Source organism: Crocuta crocuta, unplaced genomic scaffold, assembly GCF_008692635.1.
Source record: "Crocuta crocuta isolate KB4526 unplaced genomic scaffold, BGI_CrCroc_1.0 scaffold204, whole genome shotgun sequence".
In the NCBI taxonomy this organism is placed as follows: domain Eukaryota; kingdom Metazoa; phylum Chordata; class Mammalia; order Carnivora; family Hyaenidae; genus Crocuta; species Crocuta crocuta.
The window spans coordinates 1,619,604-1,638,010 of record NW_027529603.1 but is presented as its reverse complement, the minus strand read 5'-3'; the positions used below and the strand labels follow the sequence as shown (position 1 = coordinate 1,638,010).

The 18,407-nt window shown below is 44.0% G+C and overlaps 1 protein-coding gene across 5 annotated transcripts in view; it reads left to right on the top strand.

The window, feature by feature from the left end:
• FAM219A (family with sequence similarity 219 member A) overlaps positions 1–18,407 on the top strand; it is a 53,790-nt gene that overhangs the window by 29,634 nt on the left and 5,749 nt on the right. For 3 of the 5 annotated variants that reach the window (XM_077761898.1, XM_077761897.1, XM_077761899.1), the window contains exon 2: positions 16,518–16,617. In XM_077761898.1, the coding sequence (XP_077618024.1) occupies positions 16,518–16,617 (100 nt within the window). The remainder of the gene's footprint in view (positions 1–16,517; positions 16,618–18,407) is intronic. The other 2 variants (XM_077761901.1, XM_077761900.1) reach the window with 1 other exon arrangement.

Below are 18,407 nucleotides of genomic sequence, written 5' to 3'. Positions count from 1 at the left end.
AGTTCACAGGCAAAACTGGAATCCACTAGGCCCTATTCTGGAGGCCCTATTTCTTGTATTTTCCTTTGCTGTCTCCTTGCCCTTATGTATGAACTCCCAAGTGCCCCTATGCCTTGGATGTTTACTGCCTGGTACACATGGTTATAAGCCCCAGGTTGTCAGAATATACAGGATCAGAGCAGACCTGCCCCTATCTCCCTCCAAAGGGTTTTCTAATGGTTTGATTCCAAGCTAGCTTCCCACTCCTCTGAAACTTGACAGTAAGAGTTGGGCCTTACTCATTTGATGATGCTGTATGTATATCTGCAAGCAAAATCTGGGCCTGGCCCTTGAGTCTCAAAGAAAGCTGTGTCTGCTCAGCTGATAATCAGCCCCCTCAAGTAGTCAACTTGGAGTTGAGCCGCTGCATTGGCCATGGACCTTAAGTGAGTTTTAACTAGGCCAAACCTTCAGGCAAGTGAGTGAGTAAGTGAGGATTTAGGGACTCTTACTTTGGCTCTTCTCCAAAATAACTTCCTGGAAAGCAATCTTTCAGCCCCTAGCCAGAGGCTTACATAGAAAAGTGGCCCTACAAAGAGTACACAATACAGCATCTGTCTGGGACACCATTAGACAAGGCCCTGGCACAGCCTGGCAGGCCACCAGACTTTTGCCACCTCTGTTACAGAAAGAGCCTTGCTGTGGCTCAAACCAAGTAGAAAGCAATCTGTTTGTCTATTATCAGATCATAGCCCTTCATTCTTTATGCTAGGCACTGGGAGGACACAGAAGAGCTAGGCATGGTCCTTGCCTTTACGACATTTTATTTTAAAAATTATGCAAGTATTCACTGAAGTAAAAGTTGATAAGTACATGAAAGAAATGGAAGGGGGGTGGTGGTGTTAGAGTATATCATAGAGGGACCTAACCTATCCTGGTAGTCACATGAAGCTTTTTTTTTTTTTCCCTTAAATTTTTGAGAGAGAGAGACAGAGACAGAGTGTGAGCAAGGGAAGGGGAGAGAGAGGGAGACACAAAATCCAAAGTAGGCTTCAGGCTCTGAGCTGCCAGCACAGAGCCTGATGCAGGGCTTGAACTCATAGTGCTAGATCATGACCTGAGCCAGATTTGGACACTTAACTGATTGAGCCACCCAGGTGCCCTGTGAGAAGCTTTTTATAAGAGATGATGTGTCAGGTGAAGTCTGAAGGACTTCATGAGCATGACAGAGCATGAAAGAGGAAGGCTCTTCATGCTCCACCAGCAAGGAAGACCAGTGATGCAAAGTGTAGTAATGAGGGCCAGTGGGGAGAGTGGCACAGGATGAAGTTGGGGAAATGAGAGGGAAAATAAGTGACCACTTCTTTGCCACCATTTTTAGCTCAGTCTAAATTGCTCCTTTAAAACAAAAGGGCTGGTTGAAACCCACCCAAACTGCTATGACATACCCCCCAGGGAGGCTGGTGCTTCTTCCATCTCCCCAGCACAGGGATTCTCACAAGGATGCCCTGGAGAGGTGCTTCTAGCCTCAGCTTGGGGTTCACAAAAATGGAGGGAACTTCACCTGGCAGCATAGCTCAGAGGATGGCAGGGGGGCAGGGGTGGGCAGACAAGAAGAACTAGGCACTTAACTTTCCCTACAAATCCTCTCTGTATGTTTTTCCAATGCTTTGAACTACTTATTAATATATGACAGAAGCCATTTCCTCATTTTGATGGTTCTTCTGGGAATTCCACCCCATCACCCCCCTCCTGTGGTAGATAAAAAATGTCAGCTTTCAAGATTTTATACTTGGATTTCAGAAACTAAATTGCATTACTACATCCGGTGAGACGGCGCCATTCCCTGTTCTATCTACGTGCTCCAGGCACCATGAGGCTGATAACATCAGTGTGTCAAAGCAGCTCGATCCAGACAATTTGCAGCTGGCTGGGGCTAGGGCAAGAGGGGGTGGGTGGCAAAATCCTCTCAGAATCCAGAGCAACCCAGGGTTGACTGGATTTTCAGGTTCTTTCTATAGACTATTAGTTCTCCTATTTGTAGAGAGAGTTTGTCCTGGTCCTACCTAGATGTCACAGGGAATTATAAAGTACTCTCCTAAACATTGATAGGATAAAATCACCGAAGAGCCAATGCTCAGGTTTTCCTTGGAGTGAAAGATAGAAGAGGATAGAGGGAAGAGTTTAAGTCATAATATGAACAAGTGAATTAGGTGTCCATATAGAATCCAAAATACTCTGGAAATGGTTACTCTGTGCTTCCTTGAAGCCCAGATTTAAGGCCTTGTAACTAACCTTCTGACTGCCATGAAGTTGTGAAGGACATGAAGAGAAAGCATTGTTCCCCTGCCAGGAAACACCGGAACTTTTGGAGTTTCTTTTCCAATTGTAACCATGATTTAACTCTACAGAACAAACATTCCTTTCACAGCAAAACCTTTCAACTTATTGGGTAATGGCAAATCCATCAAATGGCATAAAACATTCTTTCAACTCTGGCAGCATTCACAAACCCATTTTTGTAAATAGCCAAACAGGCTCTCCTTCACCAAAACATGATGTTTTCAAAATGTAGTTGGCACCCAAGATCAAGGTTTTGGGAGAAGTCAGTCCAACATCATCGAGATTGCCAGTGCTAGTGTAAGCCTGGCTTTCCTGCTTAATGCCCACTCATCCACAGGTTCTGGTGTTTGGATGAAGGAGACAGAACTAGAATCTACCCCCAATTATAATTGTAGATATCTCCTCTTACAGTGGAGGTATGCAGTTTACTGACTCCATTATTATACTTCAGGGATGCATCAATAATTAAGCCAAATGATTGTTTTTAAGATTCTATTTTTAAGTAATCTCTACACCCAATGTGGAGCTCAAACTTACAATTCCAAGATCAAGAGTTGCATGCTCTACTGACAGCCAGCCAGGTATTTTTATTTGTTTATTTTTATAGAAAGGTGTTATTGAAGGTTTAAAAGTGAGAAATCATGATCACTACATAACCATGATCACCTGGAGTATAGTTTCCAGTGCTGAGCCTCTCCTGGATGTCCATGGTTGGTGGAGCAGGTGTTTCTGCTTCTAGGAATAGCTCAATGCAGGCTGCTCCCCACTGACCTGGATTCCCAGGCTCCTCTTGTTAGGTCTGTGCAGGCCTCCTGCCTAAAGGACTAGAAGTCCAGGGTTTTTGCTGCTTTTTGCCATGGCCTGGAGAGAATGACCCAAAGCTAAGTCATGGGACTGTAGTGCAGCTAGAGCTTGGGGCAACTACAACCCACTCCCACTCAATTTGCTGTTACTTTGAGGTTGCCCAGGCCCTGGTCAGCCTCTCTTGCCTTCACACCACCCTTGCCCACACTTCCTAAGAAATAGCAGACCTGCTCTGGTCCAGAAACCATGTAGAATCCAGAGATTTCTCTACTGGGACTTCTCTCTGGGAAGTCTCAAGCTTCCCCAAGGATCAGACCCATAATATTGAGAGGAAAATAGAGTTTTTGCTGAAATGTCAGCAAACCACAGAAGAAACTGTTTTCTCATTCTTGACACCTTCAAACATCTGGCCCTTCTCCACTGTCCCCTACCTTTTAGCTTTAACCATCCTCCACTCCAGTCTCTCTTGTCAAATAAGAGCCCCTTCAAGACTCTGGTTATGGTTCCTCCCTGTTTTACATTATCCTTCTCAAAATCGTATTCTTCCCAGACATCCATGACACTAGGCTCTCTTTGGCCCCCTGCTGCTCTGATCTGGGCTCTCAGTTCTCTTCTTCCTACCCCTTCAATCCTTCAGTGTTGGCGTTCTCCAAGTTCTTTTCTCTGATCATGCATATTTATAGGTGCCCCCTCACCCTGACCACACACACTGAAGAAACCTGGGAATCATCTGTGTCTAGGTTTTTCCCCTCAAACCCAGATCCAGTCAGCCACTAAGCCCTGGCAGTATGACCTTGATAGGTTTTTCTTCTCCAGTCCTATAATTTTCCATTAAAGTCCAAAGCCCCTGAATGTGATTTACAAAGCCCATCATGATTTTAAGTCTTCCTCCCATTCTAGTCTCATCACCTGCCACTTCACCCCACCACTTAATATTCTAACCAAACTGAGTAATTCCTTTAGCCTGCTATATAGTCATGTGTATCTTCCTCCCTACTCCTTTCTTTACTTTCCCTACACCTTTCTTCTTATCTATGTCCTACTCATTCTTCATGCCTTAGCTTTCTTTGGAAAAGTCTTCCCTAATTCCCCAGGTTGGAATGGGTGCTTCTGTTCTGTGTACAGACAATACTCTATACAAACCTCTGTTGTAGCATGTGGCTTCTTATTAAAAATTATCTTTCTATTTATTTGCCTTTCGTACTGGCCTTTAAGCTCTTCATGGGTAGAGATCATATTATCTTTATATCTGTAGCACCTAGCCAGTGCCTAGAATATAAGTGCCCCTAAAATTTAGGACCAGAATTGAATTGGTGGCTGAGGCTTTTTCGTTTCCTTTTTTTTTTTTTCATGTTTGTTTATTTTTGAGAGAGAGAGACACAGAGACGGAGAGAGAGAGAGGCAGAGAGAGAAAGAGAGAGACACAGAATCCAAAGCAGGCTCCAGGCTCCGAGCTGCCAGCACAGAGCCTGACACAAGGCTTGAACCCATAGGCCATGAGATCATGACCTGAGCTGAAGTTGGCCGCTTAACCGACTGAGCCACCCAGGCGTCTCTCATCTCCTTTTTTTATATCATCCTCTGCTTTTCTTTCCTAGGCTCAGGGCTCTCAGTCCCCAGTACTTTTTCTTGCTTGCTGCTGCCTGCTAGACTGTCTCTCTCTCTCTCTTTATCTTGAGCTATTGAGTGCTTCAGTGACTCCAGTATTTCCTTCCTGTGAAGCACTTTTTGAGCAGGAGATTGTTAATCAGAAAGCATCCATGCCATTTTCTAAAGAGGGGCTTCAAGTGTATGCAGAGCATTGGAGACATGATGAGACTACTAGCAGCCTTCCAAATGCCTGCTTTACAAGACAACAGTCCCACAGCTGTGTAAGTTCTGATGTGTTATTAATCTCATGTCTTTATCTGATGTCTCTAAGAAGAAGTTGGGTATAAGAAATGACTACTTAGATTCAAATTCTAGTGCTAACCACTTTAAAGGTATGATTTTGAACATATTACTTGATATAACCTGGTTCTTCAGTTTGAAAATAGGAATTATATTTACCTTACTCAGTCTTTTAGGAAGATTAAATGAGATAATATGTTACAAAACACCAAGCACCATTGTTGTACATGTAGCAAAGTAACAGGTAATATTAATAATATTAATTAATAATAACAGGAAATATTAACTAAATGATCTGCTGAATTCCAGAAGAACCACACCTGATATGCATTGTTCTGAACAACTCCCTGTCTTAGCCCAGCCAGAGCTCTTAGCAGAGCAGCCTCTCCAACTTGAACTTTGGGTCCTTTCTCCTCCCTCCTCCTCCATCAAACTATTGTCCTCTCTTGGCACTAAGAATATAAAACCAGGTTAAGGTGGGTATAGAGGGCTCTTTGAGACGCTGTCTGGGGATGGTGTGAGTGTGGAAAGGCTGGCCTAGAACCTTGCTATTCAAAGTGTGGCTGCTGTGCTAAGAGCATTGGTATCACTTGGGAGCTTGTGTGAAAACGCAGACACTTAGGCTCCATTTCAGACCTACTAAATTGGAATCTGCATTTAAACAATATCCCCAGGTGATTTGTATGCACATTAATGTTTAAGAAGCACTATCCTACAGGCACATACATAAGCTAGCAGGTATAGAGGGATGTAGGCTGTGCATGTATGTCAGAACTGTCTAGAAGAGATGAAGGCTGCACAGGTCAGGAGGAGCTATGAAGGAGTATAGTCAGAGCAAAGGAGGTGTTCCTCAGATGTGTGGGCTACATAACTGTACGGATGCTCTTTGGGTAGGTATTGGTTGTTTCAGAGCCCCTTCCTGTTGATGCCTCAGGAATGAGATTGTACCTTTGAGTTAGCTGGTCAGTATCACTGCACCAGCCAGAGAATGATGGGTGAGTAGAGAAAGGCTCTCTACCACCCTGAGCCTGGAGAGACCTTCCAACAGGGACCCCTCAACCATCTAGTTTAACTGATGAATATTGTTTCCCTAGAGAAATACATAACAACCAACTGTCTGGCTTCACTGCTGAAAACTTGCCTTGAGTTTGTGTGAGAATCTCCTCTCCTGTTACTATTCTACCACCAACTGGCACACCTCTTCTCTTCTCTTCTCTTCTCTTNCACACACACACACACACACACACACACACACACACACACACGGAGTGCCTGGGTGGCTCAGTTGGTTAAGCTTTCAACTCTTGATTCAGCTCAGGTCATGATCTCATGGTTCCTGGGATTGAGCCCCACACTGTTGGTGCAGAGCCCACTTGGGATTCTCTTTCTGCCCCATCCTGCCCCTCAAAATAAGTAAATAAACTTTAAAAAATTGACTTAACGGAAACTCAGGTAGGGGTTTATGGGTCTTTGTAGAGTTAACCCTCTCCATCTCCTCCCTGACCTTCTTCACTGCTGGACCCTGAGCCTCCAGAAATCTGTAACATTGACCTCTCTGCTGCACAAAGCACACCTGGTGAGAGTGACTGCAGGCCCTAGGCTTGGTTAGAGGCAGTAAGGGTTTGTTTTGCCAGAGCCACCATCTCTCCCTCTTAAGTACTCTTAGAACTCTGAATCTCTTTTTGCTTTCCCAATAGAAACACTTCCCAATCATCCACCTAGAGTCTCTTGACCTTTCTTTGTGGGAGAGTTGTTTGTGTATCTCAGTGGTAAGGAAAAGGCCCTATTATACTTGCTCCTCCCACCCCTGGAAACAGAGTAGGCTGAATGCCTGATAGCAGCAGCAGCAGCAATTAAAAATAATTAGAATAGAATCCTGGCCGTATGCTCAACTGTCATTGCTCTTGCACTGACACTTCACTTAATAGGTGAGCCTCTGGTTTCATCATATTCCTGTCCAGACCCAACCCTCTACATCAGGGAGGGTAACAAACCTGTACCACCATCACTTTCTCCTCTATGCTCCTACCACCCTTCGTGCATTCCTCTCTCTTATGCTCCTCTCTCTGCCTTAAATGGGTTAATATGTGTTTCTGTCTTCTTTTTACTATTAGACAAAAGTCTTTTTGCAAGAATCAGTATTTTTCCCTCCCCAAAGTACATGTTCCCTGCCTGCCACATGTTGATATTCAGTGACTATCAAGTTTTTTAAACAAATGGTAAACTTACTGATGTTTAATTATTGGGATGCCAAAAGGAAAGAATAGGAGACTTCTCTGTCCAGAGAGCTAAGCTTTAGAACTGCAAGTCATCTTTATGAGCAAAAAGTGGTGCTTGCCAGTTATAATAAAGGTTAGAGAGAACAGACTGAAAACCTGAGGAAGGGCAGGGGTAGGAAGTGCCACAGAAGGGAGAAGCTGTTTGATACCAGCCCTAAGTCCATTGTTCATTGCAGACAGGTAGCTCTTTACTCTTCCAAGGCCAGAGGAAAAGGATCAAAAATGATAGTTGTATGAGGACATCCCACAGACTGCCAGACTATTGACTGTTTTCTTGAGAAAACAAGGAGTCCAAAAGTTTCATGAACCAGTGCAGGACAGGCTTAGTCCCTTGAATAATAAAGCTTACCAAATACCTTCCAGTGAGATTTGGGGCCAACATCCACGTGAAGATCCACATCCAGTCTGGCCTAGACCAAATGTTAATATCTGTTGAGATTTCTCCTACTTCAGCTTTCTACTGTGTACAAGGCTGAGGGACCAGTCTCAAAGACTCTCCAAACAAATGCCCTCTATTTGTAGGCAGCATCTACAGCATCTAAAGTAAGGCAGCATCTTTCCTCAATGTTCTGGGTCTCCTCCCTTACCTTGCGGAACTAGAATACACATCTTGGGAGGAAACTGAAAGATCCTCTAGACATGCTCCCTAAAGTTTGTTAGCCCTGAACATCTGATTTCCTTTTTCCCCTCCTCTGGGTCCTGCCTAAGCAGAAGGTCCCCAGAAACTCAACTCAGAATCCCTTGGCCTTCCTGACTCCTTTGATTTTAGAATCATTTCCTTTCTCTTATGAAAGACCTCATCTCCAACGTCTATGTTGGCTGAAACTCAACCAAGAAAGAAAGCAAGGAAGGAAGGAAGGAAGGAAGGAAGGAAGGAAGGAAGGAAGGAAGGAAGGAAGGGTGGGGGGAAGGGAAGGGAAGGGAAAGGAAAGTGAATGGAGGGAAGAAGGGAGGGAGAAAAAGGACCTCTTATCCTCTGCTCAGACATTTTCTCCCTCTGCCTTAGGCCCTACCAGTCCATCTTTTATTTTCTTCAAATTTTTAATAATGTAAAATTAGCCATTTTAACCATTGTTGATCTATTTTTAAAGAACTTTATACCTTCACCCCTTTCTCTATTAAGTGAGATAGTCTTTCCCTAAAGATGTTGAAATGGGAGCTGGGGGCAGTGTGGCAGGATAGGAAGCTCAAAAAACCCTCTAGGTCACAAGACTGTATAGGGTAAGACCTGTGTCTCTAGCTGATCCAAAATAGGGCATCTGAACATCTGGCTCAGGGAATAAGCTTAAGGATAAGAATGAAAGTCAGGAGCTCGGTGAGGCCAGGCCTCCCAGAGGAACCAAGATTTCTCAGTTGCTGGCTCTGGTTCCTACCTCCTGGGTCATGAGACTTGTCCCCTAGGCCTTTATGCACAGGTGTCCCTCAAGCCACAGTTGCTGTAGTGGGTGTCCCTGAGTTGAGATATTTGTCCTATCTCCCAAACAAAGGCTTTTTAATCATAGGGTTCCAGATGAGTAGAAGTGGGAAGGAATAGCAGAACATCAATCTAGGACAAGGAGGCATAACAGGATTCTAAATTTTTTTTTAAAACTCACTGACCCCTTGTCTCCCCCTTTAAAAGATGAATCTAATTCTTTGCCATCCCAGAACTAGAACTAGTTTCATATCTTTAACCATCCTTTCTTCCCCTTGAGTAGTTTCTGAGCTGTTTTTGAAAACTAAATAATGGGTAAGGGAGTAGGAGCTGCCATTCTCACTGGGATAACTCCAGAGCCATTTTGGTTAATCCTCCAACCCCAAGTGTGAAAGTAAGGGATTCTTATTCTGTGAAGTTTGCCTCCTGGCTCTGCAATTAGTCACGGTTCCTATAGCTCATGTACTGGCACAGGCCAAGGACCAGCTGAAGCATGGTGGCCAGTCATCAGGCAGTACTGTGCCCATTTAGAGTTTTTCCCAAGCTTCAGTGTAACAAAGTTTTCTCTCCTTTTGTTCTTAATTGGTGGCCTCAAGTCAGGCATATTTTGTCTGCCAGGTGATGCCCAGAGGGAATTCTATTCTTTGAAAGAAGCTTCCCCAGAGGCAACCAGGTAAGTAAGGACTGAGGCACAGTTCTCTTGCAAGATGATGGATAGATGTGATGACCTGAAATTTCTTGGCACACAGTGAAAAATAAAATATTAAAAACCAGCTATAGCCCTTGGTCATGACTGGAGGCATTGTAAATTGGAACAGTCCTTTAGGAAAGCAGTTTGATGATATGTACCAAGAATCTGAAAAGTACTCCTGCTTTTTGACTTTGTAATTGTACTTTATTTAAGAAAGTACCCTAAATGCAAATATATATATGGATTTCACCATTAACATTTCTTATAATAGTGAAAAATTGCAGGGGCACCTGGGTGGCTCAGTTGGTTGAGCATCCGGCTTCGGCTCAGGTCATGATCTCGTGGTTTATGGGTTTGAGCCCCATGTCAGGCTCTGTGCTGACAGCTAGCTCAGAGCCTGGAGCCTGCTTCACATTTTGTGTCTCCTTCTCTCTCTGACCCTCCCTTGCTCACGCTGTCTCTCTCTCTGTCTCTCAGAAATAAAACATTAAAAAAAATTTTTAAATAGTGAAAAAGCAAACAACCTGAATGTCCAAAATAAGTGAATGGTTAAAAAGTTATTGTACATCCCCTCTATGGATATTATACAGCCATTAAGTTGATGATTTCTAAAACTGTGTAAAAATATGAAGAGTTTATGATATTCTGATACTAATTTTCAAAAATACAGAATATAAGATACAATTTGCTTTTCTATAAATGTTGTTCTATGCATGTGTTATAGTAACAAAATTCAACTCAAACTAGTTTAAGCTAAAAAGGAAACTAGACTAGGGGTGCCTGGGTGGCTCAGTCAGTTGAGTATCTGACTTCGGCTCAGGTCATGATCTAATGGTTTGTGAGTTCAAGCCCCACATCTGGCTCCGTGTTGACAGTTCAGAGCTAGGAGCCTGCTTTGGATTCTGATTGGATTTAGAGACAGAGTGCTAGCAGGGGAGGGGCAGAGAGACAGAGACAGAGGGAGATACAGAATCTGAACATGTTACAGGCTCTGTGCTGACAGCTCAGCCCCAATGCAGGGTTTGAACTCCAGAACAGTGAGATCATGATCTGAGTTGAAGTTGGATACTCATCTGACTGAGCCACCCAGGTGCCCCCCAAATTTTTTTTTTTAAAAAAGGATACTAGACTATAAGGTCACTAGGATTTCTCATAGTATTCAAAGGTGGATGTGCCCTACAAACTTTAGAAGGGCAGAAGAAGTTCTAGAATCACAGCCTAGGAAGGACTTTCTCTGTCTCTTGTGTTTGCTTCTTCCTGAACATCAGCTTTATTTTTATCTCCCTGCCCAGTGGCTCTCTCTACTACCTAATCTATAGTCTTGAGCTTTACATCTCCTCTTAGTCCCACTTCCTATTCTGGGGGAGACCCTGATTGGCTCCACCTGGTCCAAGCAAGGGTGGGACCACATTGAACCAACATGGTACCTGGAGCCCACCCTGTGGACTATGAGGAGAAACACCAGTTTCCAGAAAGGGAAACCCCAGAGTGTTGCTACTGTGGTATATACACAGTATTTAAATACACTAAGATATTAACAGAGGTGGTCTAGGGGCACCTGGGTGGCTCAGTCGGTTAAATGTCTGACTTCAGCTCAGGTCATGATCTCATGGTTCGTGGGAGCCCCCTGGGGTCAACAAGCCCCATGTTGGGCTCTGTGCTCACAGGTAGCTCAGAGCCTGGAGCCTGTTTCAGATTCTGTGTCTCCCTCTCTCTCACCCTCCCCTGCTCATGCTGTCTCTCTCTCTCTCTCTGAAATAAAAATAAAACATTTTAAAAATTTTAAAAAAGCAGAGGTTGTCCCAAGATAGTGAAACTAAAAATGATTTTTAAAAATTTTAGCATATATTACTTTATAGTAGAAAAATCTATTAATCTTGCCATAGCTATGCTTGTTATTAGGACCGGGGTCAGCAGAATTCTTCTCCATTTTGGTTCTCCCAGTGAGAGCCACCACAAAGATAATAAAGCTTGGTGGTGCTTGTTTTTGGTAATGAATTTTATCAAGCTGTGTAAGGAGACAGATAAGTCTCAGTTAATCACAGGACCAATTTAAGTTCTCAAACTCTAACTGTAACATAAAAATCCTTCCTTCTTTCTGGTTAACTTCACTTGCCCCATTGAATCTATTTCAATTTTTATTTTCCCAAGAATTAGTGCTCAGGGGTGTGGACAGAGGTTATCTTTCTTGTAGGAAAGCTGAAACTGAATCATGTCTCTACCCCAATCACTAATGCAGTCTACAAGACAAAGGCAAAATTGTTCAGCACCACGGAGAGCGTCTTTCATCCTGGCGACCAGATCAAGGGCAGGTGAAAGATGAGGATTTGTAGCTAGAATCCCAGCCAGTCTTATCTCCTTGTGTTTCTAGCTAGTCACCAAGTACCTCCTTTCTCCCCAACCTCTTTCTATTCAAACCCTTCCTTTACCTACTAGGCTTTTAAGAACGAACTCCCTTAACTTTCTACCCACCTTTCTGCCTCCATGTTATTTGCATTTCCCCTCCCTTCCATTTCAGTAAAGAGCCTTTCTTCTCTGGTCCAAGGCTCTGTTTCCATCTCCTCCTCAAAGACCATGACCTAGCAAACATCTCCTTTTCTACCTAGGTCCCTTCCCCTCAGTCTAGGAGATTGGTCAGGTATTCCATAGGTCCAAAGAAATTCTTCAAGTCTAGAGTTCCCTCTGGCTGTCATTTATTCTCATTCTTTTCCTTCTCAGTCTAGCTCCTTGAAAAAATTTTCATATTCACTGTTTCTACTTTCTCGTTTCCTATTCCCTCCTAAATCCTCTGTAATCAGATTCTGTTCCTATTCTTCAACTAAAACTATTTTCTGAGGCCACCTATGACTCCCTTATTCCTAAATATTGTCTATATCTTCTGGAACTCATCTGGTTTTTTGACACTGTTAGTAATTATAGGTACCTCCTTAAGGATGGGACTCTTTTCCATTTATCTTTATGAACCACAAGCCTGCCATTGATAAATAATGGAGAAAATGTAGCATATTGGAGTAAGGAGAGAGAGAAAGTAGAATGTCCCCTGGTCAGACTCCTTCTCATCCTGTGGAAGGAGGAGTACCTTTTCCATAGATACCTCCCCACATAATCTAGGCCCCAAACTGTGTGATGCTAGGGCTGCAGCTATAAGCCAGTCACTCCCAGAGCATACCTGTACAGATAATTTTATAACTAGCACAGTTATCTTGCTCAAGATGTACTATACTAAATTGCTTACATATATTAAGTAATTTTAGCCTCACAAGAACCTTTGACATAGGTATTGAAATTAGTCCCATTTAGGGTGCCTGGGGGGCTCAGTTGGTAAAGCATCTGACTTCAGCTAAGGTCATGATCTCATGGCTTGTGAGTTCAAGTTCTGTGCCGGGCTCTGTACTGACAGATCGGAGCCTGGAGCCTGCTTCCGATTCTGTGTCCCTCTCTTGCTCTGCCCCTCCCCTACTTGTGCTCTCTCTTTCTCTCTTCTCAAGAATAAATAAAACATTTTAAAAAATCAGTCCCGTTTACAAATAAAGAAACTGAAGGCCAGGTCACATAGCCAGTAAATGGAGGAGGAAAGATTTATTTAAAAAAAAAATGAATTGATGAGTTGAATTTGCTGAAGCTGATGATAAGTACCCAGGATCTCACTATGTTATTTTCTCTACTTTTGTGTAAATTTAATAATTTCCACAATAAAATATTTTTAAAGAACCAGACTGGATGAAACCAATGGATTTTTGAAGATTTTATTTTTAAGTAATCTCTAAACCCAGTGTGGGGTTTGAACTCACAGCCCTGAGATCAAGAATCACATGCTCTAGGGGCACCTCGTTGACTTAGTTGGTTAAGCATCCAGCTTCTGCTCAGGTCATGACCTCACAGTTCATGGGTTCGAGCCCTGCATAGGGCTCTGTGCTGACAGCTTGGAGCCTAGAGCCTGCTTCGGATTCTGTGTCTTCCTCTCTCTCTGCCCCTCCCCCGGTCACACTCTGTTTCTCTCTTTCTTTCTCTCAACATTTAAAAAAAAATTTAAAAATTAAAAAAGAAAAGAGTCGCATGCTCTATCGACTGACCCAGCCAGGCACCTCACATTAATGGATTTTAATTTTTTATTTTTAAGCAGCAGAACCCTTTCTCCAAACAAAATTTTATAGAAAGGCTGGTATATAAATGAAATAAAAAAGGATCTCCATTCTCCCTATTCTTGCTTCTCTCTTGGACTAAGCCCCACCCACAGCACAGCGTTCAGGGAACACAGTTTAATGAAAATCACTGGACCAGACTAACTCTAAGGATTCTCCTGGCACTTTTGCCTTCCTCTAATTATATTGGCTTTGCACTGGCCATTAGCCTATATATCCTGTACCAGAAACAGTGAGACTTGGCTATTAATCATCTGCAGCCTGTGAGAATTTGTTTGAAGGGTTGCAGAAACATGGGTTGCTGTTGAAGATGCATTTCAATGTCTGTCTCTGCTGAGTGTTTAATAATCTTGCTAATCCTCACTCTAGTTCCCAGATCTAGCTAACTCCTGTCAGATATCCTTGGGGGACATTTTAAATTCTCCCTGATTTCTCGGAGCCAGACGTTTCCTTCTGCCTGGATTCTCTCTGATACTTAACATTCACGAATGTTTCACATTTAACCTGATTACATTTCCTTGTGATGGTCATGGTGCATTGGCTGTGTTTCTCAGGGAAGACATGCAGGAAGCCCACAGTAAAGGCTTGAGTTTTCAGACGCAGTGCTAGACATCTTTGTTCTTGCCACAAAGATGGCCTTCTATCATAGCCAGTGACAGGGGAGATGATGTATGGTGGGCTTTGCATAGGACTTCTCAAGCCTCGGGTTCTGCACCCTGGCCTATGACCCAAAGGAACTGGTGGCTTTTCTCAGGCATCAAAAGCCACCAAGACCTGCCCAGTGGTGCCAAGGACCAAATGTGGGTCTCTGACCAGAGTTGCTCAACAGCTTCCCAAACCCCACTCAGGCCTATCCTTTCTGCATAGTCTCCCTCCAATGTTATCATTTCCACCCAGTACCTCTAGCCTGAGAGAAGCAACTTTGATTAACTCACCTGTACTAAGCAGGGAGAGGCTAGCCCCAAATTCCCGAGGGGCTCATGTGTTTTAAGTCAGCCCCAGGGAAAGGACAGTGAGGTTTACATGGATGGATGAGGTGAAGCATTAGGGAGAAGATGCATGATTGGGAGGCCATAGATTTAGAATGTTAATCCAAACCGTAGAAGACATCCGGGATCCCCAAGGAGAGAGAGGTGGGCTGAGGACAGAACCCTACAGAAGAGACAAAGGGTTGTGGGAGAAGACAAAAACAATGGTTAAAGAGGCAACATGAGTGAAGGAGCACAGTGTCCTCAAAGCCAGAAGAGGAAACCATATCCAAATGGATGGGATATGTGTGTCATGTGAGAAGTGTTTCAGAAAAAGTAGTGTGACTAAGGAAATTGGAAAGGTGCCAATACTTTCCTGGTAGGATCCCTCAGGCATATTTATGGGCTTTACTCTTTAAGAAGCCATCAGGCTGCATTGAAAGTGAGTCCTACCTGTGGCCTAAGGGGAAAGCCAGAACCCAGCTGTCAAGTTTTCATACCCCTGCAGATAGTCAGTCCCTCAAAGCTGTTTTGGCTGCAGAGAGATACGTCAGGGCCACTAGAGGCCTGCTTCTCCAAGTTTGCAGGGGATGAGTGCTATCCATAAGGAGTCTCTCAAGGAGGAACTGAGACAAGGAGGCAGAGAATAAAGGACTGGAAAGGATTGATGCATGAGAAGTTGCCTGAGATGCAAGCACTGCAGCACCCCCACTTCTTCTGAGCCCTGTCCCCTACAATACCAGCTAAGGGGTGGGCATCAGAGCAGAGGACAGAGGCCCAGGTTTTGCCCTCAGGCAAAACTAGTGTGGTGTTCATAAACTACTGTGGTGACACAGCCCCTCCACAGTCACTCCGGATGGCCTGAAGAAACACAGGCAAGGCCAAGATTTCCCTCCCAAACATTCTAGACTTTTTCCTTTGCCTTTGATGACAAGCATGTTTTCATCCCCACTGTCTCATTCTAAATGAAACAGAAGCCAACCTAATGGTTATATGTCCTTCCCCTGCTGGGTCACTCAGATCACTGGGCCTAATGCTGTGGGGCCAATCCTGGGACGTTCTACCTGTCTGTCTGCTGTCTGCATCTCCAGGGACAGAGCAGGCACAGCCTTGGGTCCACTCTGCAATTCTCAGACCTGGGGCTTACCATTCATTAGTTCTAGGCAGATGCCTAGAGTGGCAGGACAGTATCAATGGTTGGCCATCAGTTTCTCAGGAAGAATGTGAATGACTTCAGCCTCTTCCAACTGACTAAAGCAGAGTGAGCCTGGGCCCTGGACCTTGTAGCCGAGGTTTAGCATGTTTTGGAGGAAACAGTGAGGGTGGATTACTGAGCAGCACAGGACTAACTGGTCACCAGCTAATTTGTTGTTATTTGTCTTCTAACCTAACCATAACCCGCCAACCTTCCGGGTTCTCCCAGGAGATGCTCTTTAGGACTTACCTGTGAAATGGAGAAAGCCTCATGAGAATTCTTTTTGTTCAGTGGCTGCAGCCTTGAAGTGTGGCCTGGCTTGGCCAGTTCATTCTCTGGATCCTGTGAAGAAACCCATCCAATACTAGGGGAAACAGAAGAAGAAGATCTAACTTAGGGAGCATCTACTCTGACCTTTATCCAGACTTAAACTCACAGGAACCTGGAAATGCCTTACCAAACAAGTGTACAAGAAGGGCTCTGAGGAAGAGGGCAACTAATATGGGAGGTTGAACAAAGATATCTTGTGGGTTTAAGGAATCACGGTAGCCTTTCTAGGAGGAGGCTGGATCACACAGGACTTTGAAGACATACACCCAGGTGGGTGTAAGTGGGGCTGAGATCCATGGCTCTTACCCAGTTCAAGGGTCTTCCTTCCAGGGTGTATGGGTCTGCCCTTCTCTCCTCAAATCACCTGCCTACTGTCAGGCATTAATGCCCCCAGAGGATGAGTGGGAGGACCAGCTTCAGGGCTGAAAGCAGCCCCTTTTCATTTCCTAACAATTTTCTGTCTCTTTTCTTTCTCCCCACAGGACCCAGCCGCCGCCTCCATCTCAGACGGGGACTGTGACGCCCGGGAGGGTGAGTCAGTAGCCATGAATTACAAACCATCCCCGCTCCAAGTGAAGCTGGGTGAGTGTGTCTGGGGGGTGAGGGAGATGTGGGGAGTGGACAAGGTGCTCTAGGCTGGGTCTGCAATGAAGTGGCACAAATAAACCAACTCACACTAGATGATTCCAAGACTCAAGCCACCAAGTCATTGGCACTACCAGACACCTTATCTCCTGCAAGGCAAAGAAGGAAGTCATAGTCCTCTGCAGTGACTGAAGCTCTAGGAGGCATCTCTGAGGCCATGAAGACTCCAGGTGTTCCAGGGGATAGCTTCCAAGATAAAGCCATGGACCCCCAGAGAGAGGATTAGAAGTTCCATCAAACACTGGACAAGGCTGGGAAAAAGTTGCCTTAGAAGTGGAGTGTCAGTTACTATGTTTAAGGGGTAGAAAGGAGTAAGGACCCCAAAATCTAGAAACTGAGATCCTCTCCCCATTTCTTCCTCACCCATCTGGAAATCTCAGGGCCTAGTTGGCTCCTGTTTGGGGGCACTTTCCCTCAGTTTTTTAGTAAGCCCAAATATCTCCCCACCTTCTTTCCAGGATCACCTTTCCCTTGGGGGTTTATTTCATGTCTACTCTGAAATCAGTCTTGGCTGCAGCCTGCTTCTTTGAAGTCACTTGGCTCTCAACCACCTCCCATAGCTCCTGCAGCTGCTGTTCTCACTTCACCTACACTGCCCTTCTCCCTTCAGGGACCAAAATTTTGCTCACCAAAGGCTGCTGCATATAACAGACTTAATAAGTTTAGTTTTGTGAAGAGGAATTATAACACAGTGCATCCAGGAAGGAGTTTATAATTAAATACAACACATCAGTATCTTTCAAAACTTCTCTGCCATTCCTGACATCCTCTTGGCCATTTTCTCCTCAGACTCCAGCTGCCCATCAAATACTGGACCTTTCCTCAGTCCTAGGAGCCTTTACCCATCCGTTATAAAACTTCTCCCTCTGTAGCTGCCAGAGCTCCTTTTCACTGAGTACTATTTTTTTATTCAGCTTTTGGGGGTTTTGTTGTTGTTGTTCTTGTGGGGTGTGTGTGTGTGTGTGTGTGTGTGTGTGTGTGGTGTTTGTTTGTTTGTTTGTTTTTAACTGCTTCTTTCATTCCAGATTATATCCAGGGATCTCTTCATGCTGTTTTTCTAAACAAGAGAATAGTTCTCTCAGTGGAATTTGTTCATCTTCCCAAGACACCAGACTCAAACTGCAACCAGTTCTTTTTATTTATTACTGTTTAACAAGTATTTTAACAAGTGTAACTTCTCCTTTTACTCTCCACCACCACATTCTCCTCCCCGGAGACCATCATTCTAAGCCTTTTTAGTTTTTCTTGTTTTATTTTGTACTCAACACAAGTGATATCATACTGTACACGTTTTTCTAAAACTTTTTTTGTTTTTGTTTTCCACTTAATAGCTTGGAGCCCCTGCCAATGTCAGTATACAGAAATTAATTTCACAAGTTTTTTTTAAAGTTTTTTTTTTTAATTTATTTTGAGAGAAAAAGCACACACACATGCACACTCATGAGCAGGGAAGGGGCAGAGAGAGAGGGAAAGAGAGAATCCCAAGCAGGCGCCACACCCTGCACAGAACCCGACGCAGGGCTCTAACCCACCACAAGATCATGACGAGAGCCAACGTCAAGAGTCAGATGCTTACCTGACTGACCTACACAGGTGCCCCTAACTTCACACTTTTAAATGGTTGCATAGTAGTCCATAGTTTGGTTTCACCATTTATTGTTTGCATTTTTTCACTATTTCAAACAATTCCAACATGCTTTTAAAATAACACTTTTTTCCTCCCCATT